The sequence below is a fragment of the Puma concolor genome, chromosome B3 (genome assembly GCF_028749965.1).
Source record: "Puma concolor isolate L17-30 chromosome B3, mPumCon1.1.hap2, whole genome shotgun sequence".
Classification (NCBI taxonomy): Eukaryota; Metazoa; Chordata; class Mammalia; order Carnivora; family Felidae; genus Puma; species Puma concolor.
In genome coordinates, this window is record NC_141672.1 from 46334570 (window position 1) to 46343301 (window position 8732).

At 40.0% G+C, this 8732-nt stretch overlaps 1 protein-coding gene across 3 annotated transcripts in view; it reads left to right on the forward strand.

Moving 5' to 3' along the window:
* The window catches only part of GCH1 (GTP cyclohydrolase 1), a 47914-nt gene extending 41039 nt beyond the window's left edge, over positions 1 to 6875 (forward strand). Inside the window, exons 4-6 of one of the 3 annotated variants that reach the window (XM_086709704.1) lie at positions 2529 to 2560; positions 3489 to 3573; positions 5562 to 6875. In XM_086709704.1, coding sequence (XP_086565830.1) covers positions 2529 to 2560; positions 3489 to 3573; positions 5562 to 5571 — 127 coding nt within the window. In that variant the 3' untranslated portion in view covers positions 5572 to 6875. Of the gene's footprint in view, positions 1 to 2528; positions 2561 to 3488; positions 3574 to 4477 lie in introns of all 3 variants that reach the window. The other 2 variants (XM_025919735.2, XM_086709705.1) reach the window with 2 other exon arrangements.
* The last annotated feature ends 1857 nt before the right edge of the window (positions 6876 to 8732 follow it).

Consider the following 8732-nt stretch of genomic DNA (forward strand, 5'->3'; position numbering starts at 1 on the left):
AAAAAAAAAAAAAAAAAAAAAAAGGTTCTTCTTATAAAAAAAACAAAAAAACTTCTAGGAAAAAAAAAGTGATAATTGGATTGAAGCCCAATACAGTTACATTAAATAGCAGGTTAGACACAGTAAAAAATAGTGAACTAGAAGAAAGGTCTGAAGAAATTGCACAGAATGTAACACAGAGGGCTAGGTGGAAAATATGAGTGAGAATGTAAGAGATATGGAAGACTGAAGAGGTCTAATATGTCCTTGATTGAAATTCCTGGAGATCACAGAGGTAATGGGGTAGGTGCAATATTAGAGAAGGTAATGGCTGAAAAGGTTTGGGGAGCACATGGAAAAAAACATAGTCTTTAGATTTAGGGACCCTAATGAATCCCAAACAGAGCAAATAAAATTAAACCCCCATCTGACACAACATAAAAAACCTCAGGGTACACATTCTGAAATGTCATAAAAGCAGTGGCAGAGAAAAATATTACCTAAGGGGGTAAGGACAATTAGACTGATGATTGTTTGCTAATGGCAACATTAAAAGGCAAATATCAGTGTCAAATTAGAATTCTTTCTTTTTAATATTTGCTTATTTTTGAGAGAGAGTGTGAGTGGGGGGAGGGGCAGAGAGAGAGAGGCGGGCTGAGGGGGGGGCGACTCAGAATCCAAAGCAGATTCCAGGCTCTGAGCTATCAGCACAGAGCCCGGCATGGGGCTTGAACTCACAAACTGCAAGATCATGACCTGAGCCAAAGTCAGACACTCAACCGACTGAGCCACCCAGGTGCCCCTAGAATTCTACTTTCAACAAATACCTCTCAACAAATTATCTTCAAGGAAGAGGGCAAAATAAAGATTTTTTTTTTAATTCAGGGAAGCTATATGATTATTTTTAATGCTGAGAAGACAGAGATTCAATGCCTACTGCTTACTTAAAAATGAAAAATGAATAAACTAGGAATAAATTATAAACTCTCTGAGCACAGGGGCCCTGCTTATCACATAATCATACATGTAGAAGGCACTCAATTAATGATCTACATGAATGGCTTTCCTTTGGCAGGAGAGTGGCTATCTGCCAGAAACAGGCAGACATCATGGGTGATAGCAAATGTTAGAGGCATTCCTGTTAAAGTGTAGAGCAAAATATGGATGCCTAATATTATCACTGTTGTCTAATGTTGTACCTGAAATTCTCGAGAGAAAGAAATGACTATGAGAAGGAAGACATTACTAATTTTTATTTTATTTATTTATTTAAAGTTTATTTTTGAGAGAGAGAGGGAAGGAGAGCATATGCAGCTGGGGAGGGGCAGAGAGAGAGGGAGACAGATTATCCCAAGCGGACTCCACACTGTCAGCATGGAGTGCGATGCAGGCTCCATCTCATGAACTGTCAGATTGTGACCTGGGCTGAAATCAAGACAGAGCCACCCAGGCACCCCAACATTACTAATTTTTAAATTAATGGCATCTCCTATTAATACAACAGAAAATAATCAGCTGGAGAACTGTCAGAAGAAATACATAGAAAGATTTGGTCCAGAAGAAATGAGACCTATCCAGGAGCTTGAATACCATCCTTCCTCAGGGTTTTGTTCAAAATTGGAAACATGTATTCCTTCAATGTTATAAATCTACTAGAAACACGAAGAAGAATCAGGGTGGCTCCTGCCTTCAGGATGAGTGGTAAACAGGGTGGCATACTCATTACTGACTTTATTGGCTGTAATGGATATAAAGGAACAACTTTCCAGTTTTATCTGAGCAGCATAGTGGTGGGAGGAAGAGCCATAAAATGCCTCATAGGTGAGGTGATCCTTAAATTGAGTCCAAATTCAGGACTAAAAAGCCAAATTTTGAAAAAAAGATCCTTAACGTGAATTGTTATCCTCAAATGAGTAATTCACGTGGCCATCTTTACATTTCACAAGTTAGAGTGAAAGATGTTGAAAGTGGAAAATCCATCACTTGACAGATTGTGTTATAAGCTAAGATCAGGAGGCTTTTAATTTGGGGAGTTAATCGTATTGAGTGCTTATATAGATCTATCTTATAAAGAGATGTCTGAAGAAGTCTGTTCAGTTCTAATCTGATTATCCTAATAGGTTTAGTGGGTACAATAGTTGACAGTGGCCTGCTATTAATTAACAAATAGTCTTTTATTTTTAACTTGAACTTTAAGCTGTGATTAAACAATATGATTAATTAGAACACTTGAGACTTGGCCTAAAATTGATGACTTGGGAGCTCTAAACTTATGTCCCATTGTGTTTTTCCTAAGTGAATGTTCATCTAATTCTCTCTCTTTGGGGACATTGGGAAGTACCACTCTGTGTCATGCTTAGTGGTCTCCTCAAGACCCTCCCTCTTCTCATTTCCATTAGTTTTTGTATCTTTTCCCCTCTTAGAAGATTCAATCTCCTGCCCACACCCTACAATTGCTTCAATAAAGTCCTTTTAGTCTTTTAAAGAAGCCTTATGAATTCCACTTCAAACTAATTTATGATTAACTAAAACGATTCTTTCTTTTCTAGGATCGTAGAAATCTATAGTAGACGATTACAAGGTAAACTTTTAAACATTTATTTACAGAAAAACATTTTTTTCTTAAGGAAAAAGTATTTTCGGTTGTTGTTCTTATTTCAAGTAGAATACATGCGACTTACCAAAATCAAAACCTCATAGGAATGTAAGACAGAAAGTCTGCAGTGTTTCAAGCCTCCAGAAGAAATCATTGATGTATTTGCAAACTCCTTCGTATTTCATGCATCTACCAACATTTTGAAATCAATTTATTTTTATTATATTTTTAAATGTCCTCATATTGTATGTAATGGGCTTCACTTTTTTCCCCCTATTTTTTTTCACTTAACAAATAAAACATTTTTTTTCCCCACATGCACATAACTATCTCATTGATTTTGCTGGCTGTTTAGCATTCCATTGTACGGCCGTGGTGGGGCTTGATTTAACCATTTCCTGCTCCAATAGATGTTTGAAAATTTTGTCAGTTTTCAAATAGATGCAGTGCTGCAGTGAACACTCTTAATGTGTTTTCAGAGATGAGTTGTTTATTCAGCACGGGAACTGCATTGCGTAGGTTAAATGGTTGGTCTCTAGCTTTCAATTCAATACTTGGACTGTAGCGCCTTTGTTAATCCTGTTGCGAGCTACTTGTTCATTTGCATGGAGGTGCTTGTTATCAATATTCTGTTGGTCTCACTGCACACCTAAGAGACAGCTGTCATTCTTAGCATTCCCTCCAGTGGTGCTGAGCCCCCGTCAGTACTTATTCTGCAGGTGAGGGAATTGAACAGCTGCCCCCTGTGGGCCAGGCAGCAGACAAAGCAAACTGGGAAAAGCTGGTGTGCCTTAGCTCTCAAACTTCACAGAAGTCTGCTTTTTAAGACTTCAGATATTCTAAAGACAACAAATACTCTAAAGATGGCTGGGTGTGTCAGACTCCTAAACCGAGCTTCTTGTCACACCCACAGTTCAAGAGCGTCTTACAAAACAAATCGCAGTAGCCATCACAGAAGCCTTGCGGCCTGCTGGAGTTGGGGTGGTGGTGGAAGCAACGTAAGTCTATGTTTGCCTTTCATAATGTCCTTGTGGTGCATGGAAGTGATATTTAGTGCTGCTCTTTTCCCAGCGCTGGGTGGTGGCACACAATTGACACTGTCCCATTTTCTGTCTCTGAGACTGAAGCTTTTTTTTACCTCTTTCATTTACTGTGTTGTTGATATAGGAAACTGGGTACAGGAGACAGGCTTTGTTTTGTTTTTGGTGAGGGTTATGGAGGTGTAGGGAGTCATCAGTGTAGTGATTTGTGCAACCGTGGCACAAATGTCTTCTCTTGATTTCTTCTTTAGCTCTTTGTTGCTCTATGCAGACTTTTCCTGATATTTTGTCACACGTTTTAAAAAATGGAGCTAAGACTGTGTGCACAGGGCACCTGAAGACACTTATTTAAGTTCAAATGAATTATGGGAATTGCGCACATCTTCTCCATTCTCCTGGCATGGCATGAGCTCTGTGCTGTGCGTGCTGTCTGGCCCCATCAGGTTGCTTAGGCTCACTGTGGTCACCGTTCTGTGGATTCGCCTGGTGAGACCAGCATACTTCAGTGTTTCTCCTCGCACGTAAGCTAGCATTGTGTTGTCTGGGTCCTAAAGACTGTTCAAGTGAAAATTCTGTATTTCTTTTTATCCAGAAGTTGTTGTATTTCTGCGGACCCCTTGTAGTATTTTCACAAGAAAGAAAATTCCTTTTTTTCCCCTTCTGCTAGATGCATCAAAGACTCAACCACTGAGAAACTTAATGAAAACTTCAGGTCAAATCTGTCTAAGAAGTGATATTGGATACAGCTGGTAGCTGTGAACTCAGTATAATCGGATTTAACTTTTTGGCTTGCTTCTTACTTTAAAAACCAAACCAGCAACTGTCGATTTCTTTAAGCCACCTTTGTTGTCTTGTTTTGTAGACACATGTGTATGGTAATGCGAGGGGTACAGAAAATGAACAGCAAAACTGTGACCAGCACGATGTTGGGTGTGTTCCGGGAAGATCCAAAGACTCGGGAAGAGTTTCTAACTCTCATTAAGAGCTGAACTTCAGCGTGTGTCCTGTGGTTTGCAGATCGTGCCACTAGAAACATTGTTTGTCTGGTCTTAACTGTTTGTACATTCCGTTTCCAGTTGTTACAGATGTGAACTTTATCCCTTGTCACTAATTGTGTTTAATAATTATTTATAGCAATGAAATAAAAATAATTAATAAAGGGGTGAGCCCTCTACTTTCTTCTTGCCACCTTTTAGTGGTAACTGTCAAGGAAACTGCCAAATAGTATAAGTTACATGCACAAACTCACTGCCATTTGGATAACCATTGGGTGCTGGAAAGGAAGAAAAACTCAAGTATTTCGTTCAAATACTATGGTAATTGGGTTCATAAGCGTAGGAATTTTGGGAATGGGAGGAAATTATGGCCAATATACTGTTTTTTTTTTTCCCCCTCCCCAAACAAAAATGGTGTAGTGCTTAAAATAATTCCTGTACAGCATGCAGCATTGCTCTGCAAACACAAAGTCCAACAGGCTCCACCATAATCACATTTCATAAACTGCCAGGGCACTTTATTTTTTATATATTTATTTTTTAACTGTCCAGTTATAATGTTAGTCATGAAAGGGAAGGTGGTAGGATATCTATGTTTTTTATTTTACTGTGAGCTAAAAAGGCACGTTTCTACTTTCTGTTCTTTTTTAAATTCAAGTACAAAGAATTTGTTCCTTTTGTTTACGAATGTATTCCCATGTCAACATACAGGGATTTAGACATTTAACTCTCTGTGCCTTGATGCGAATATCACACCACTTGGAGTGTAGCTACCTTTGCCATTTTTTAAAAAGCCATTATTTTATGAGACTTAAGTACCAACACTGCAAATAACTAGTCCTCACAATTTTACCTTTAGAAGTCTCTTGCAAGCTTACTTTGTGTATTCCTTGTAGATGCCTGAAAACTTTTTTTAAAAGTCTTATCAAGTATTTTTCTATGTATTTCCAGAAACTTTTGAGAATGTCCATCATTATCAGGTCTGCAGAACCATAGCTTCTGTGAATATGAAAGATGGCAGAATGAACTAACCGTGGACTGCATTGTGACCGATATCCAATGTTTAATGAAAGCTGCATTGTTGGTGCCTATGAAAATGCACTGTAATTTTCTGGAATTACTGGAAAATATAGGAAGCCCCCATATTGGCTCCTCTTGTGGTCCCTGTGGGTCTTGTCTTCAGTGTAACTGTTCAAGTGGTATATAGGTCTTTTCTTCCAGGAAGCTGTTGCCTTATTAATGACTACCTGAAATTTCCTCCACTGGGGCAGTGTGGGGCAAATTAAAACAACAAAGAAAAAACCCAACTCCCCTGCAAAAACACAACCACAGTCATTCCATGGAAAAGTCTCTTATTTGGTTGACCTCATGCTCTTCAGATTTATTCTGTTACCTTAAGAACTAATTGCAGTGCTTTCTTTAACCTTGATGGTCCTAAATCTGCCACTTTGATGTCATTTGACTTATGATGGGACACGGTGGCAGAAGTGCTGTTTATTTATTTATTTAAGTTTCTTTATTTATTTTGAGAGAGAGAGTGAGCGCACATGCGCAGAGTAGGGGCAGAGAGAGAGAGAGAGGGAGAGAAAATCCCAAGCAGGCTCTGCTCTGTCAGCACAGAGCCCAATGCAGGGCTTGATCTCACAAACCCATGAGATCATGACCTGAGCTGAAACCAAGAGTTGTTTGTTTAACCAACTGAGCCACCCAGACGCCCCCAGAAGTAATGTTTAAAAAAAAAATTCTTCCCTACTTCTATTTTCTATATTTTTCTATACTTGGAGTTTCTGAAATACAGTGTTAATTCATTCTGAGTTCCTTTAAAAAAAATCTAATCTGATATAAACATTATCCTGCTTAATGTTTAGACATTTAAGAACTAGAATTAAGCACTCAACTCATGTTTGGTATTTTAAAGTAAAAAAAGATGTGATTTGGAGGACCAAAGAAATTATTAGCTATAAATTCATCTTTCTGAGATCAATTGTATTCCTTTTTAATGAGTCTCTAACATTTCCTACAAGTGTTCTCATAAAGGTCTAATGTATCTACAGGCTATTGTCTTATTGGTAAATGCAAAGTAATAATCTTGTCTGTTTTACTCTAGTCTGCAGTACTTTAAAATTTTCATATCTGTGAATCCATTTTGGGGATTTTTAAGAATTTGATGCATTTAAGTACACTGTTCAATTGTTTGAATTTTATGTATGCGTGCATCTGTTCCTGAAGTTGGTTCTATTGAAATTATTAAAGTGTTATACCATAGTTTCTTGTGAAAGTAGTTTCTTTCTGAACCACTTGTATAGATATAACAATAGATTATTTTAATTGTATTCTCTTTTACCAAAGATACCCATCATAAGGGCTTCCCTCAGTCATCAAGCTATTAAAATATAAATCCCAGTGGCAGTAGAAATTAACCTGGGGTCCTCTGTCTTCCTTTGGTATTTGGTTTGGGTATTACTGTCCTCACCCTCTGGCTGGTAAGGGAAGAGGAGGTCTGGGGTAAGAGTGAGGAGTCTGAGTGGCCCTCATGTCCCTATTGTCCTAAATCTAAGTTTGAAAAACATCAGCCTCCTGAGAACTGGTGCTGTTTCTGTGTGGGAGCTGTTGGAGGAAGAGCAGGCTGGGGCAGGGAGCCAGGCAGTGCTGGGAGTGGAAGAGAGTTTCCCTCCTTCTTCTAGGGAAGAGCCTGCCTTGGACAAAACTTCCAACGAAGTGCAAAGCTTTTGCTGCCTCTTTTCTGTCTGTGTCTGGTGCCCTTGTCCATACCTCCTCTGGGGTTCTTCTCCCCATTTGCTGCTCTACCTAGGCAGAGGCCCCTGCCTTTCCCTAATGTCCATGTGCCCAGATTCTGGGGCTCTGGAGTGTCCTGCTGCTCCTTCAAGGACTCTGTGGACTGTTGGGCGGTGAATCTAGCCACCCAATCTAGAAATGCTTATTGAAATACCACATTCCTAAAACCATAACTCAGTAGAACAACGAGCTGCTCAACTAAGCCCAAGTTGCTGCCCCTGAGTTTTTTCACTTTTAAAGATTGGCTGAGTTCCCTGTTTTGTCGCTTAGGGAAAGAGCAGTTGAAGACACCAAAGGTTTTAGAGAATGCTGCCAACATAGAACACCTGGATTCACCCTGAAGGGCCTGGGTCCACTTGTTGATGGTGAGAAGAGGGAGTCTCAGTAGATGAGTTCAAGGTGAAGTATAAATACACGATAGCCGCCCCCCTCTCCCCCGAGGTACCTGGTTTATGTTTATTTTAGTCTTTACTATGGAAAAAAAAAAAACAGGGGCGCCTGGGTAAGTCGGTTAAGCATCTGACTTCAGCTCAGGTCATGATCTTGTGGTCCGTGAATTCGAGCCCTGCGTCAGGCTCTGTGCTGACAGCTCAGAGCCTGGAGCCTGCTTCGGATTCTGTGTCTCCCTGTCTCTCTGCCCCTCCCCCCTCTCACACTCTGTCTCTTTCTCAAAAATAAATAAACATTAACAAAATTTTTTCGTAAAAAATAATTAAAAAAAAATTTTTAACGTTTATTTATTTTTTTTTAATTTTTTTTTTCAACGTTTTTATTTATTTTTGGGACAGAGAGAGACAGAGCATGAACGGGGGAGGGGCAGAGAGAGAGGGAGACACAGAATCAGAAACAGGCTCCAGGCTCCGAGCCATCAGCCCAGAGCCTGACGCGGGGCTCAAACCCACGGACCGCGAGATCATGACCTGGCTGAAGTTGGACGCTTAACCGACTGCGCCACCCAGGCGCCCCTAACGTTTATTTATTTTTGAGACAGAGAGAGACAGAGCATGAAGGGGGGAGGGTCACAGAGAGAGGGAGACACAGAATCTGAAATAGGCTCCAGGCTCTGAGCTGTCAGCACAGAGCCCGACACGAGGCTCGAACCCACGGACCATGAGATCATGACCTGAACCGAAGTCAGATGCTTAACCGACCGAGCCACCCAGGCGCCCCAAAAATAATTTAAAAAAAGAAAAAAACATACATAACAGTAGATAGTACATAATTACGTGACTTCCATGTACCCATCACCTAGCTTCAATAAGTCTCAACTCATGGCCATCTTGATTCCTCCGTTACCTCCCATCCCCGCTGGATTATTTCAAAGCA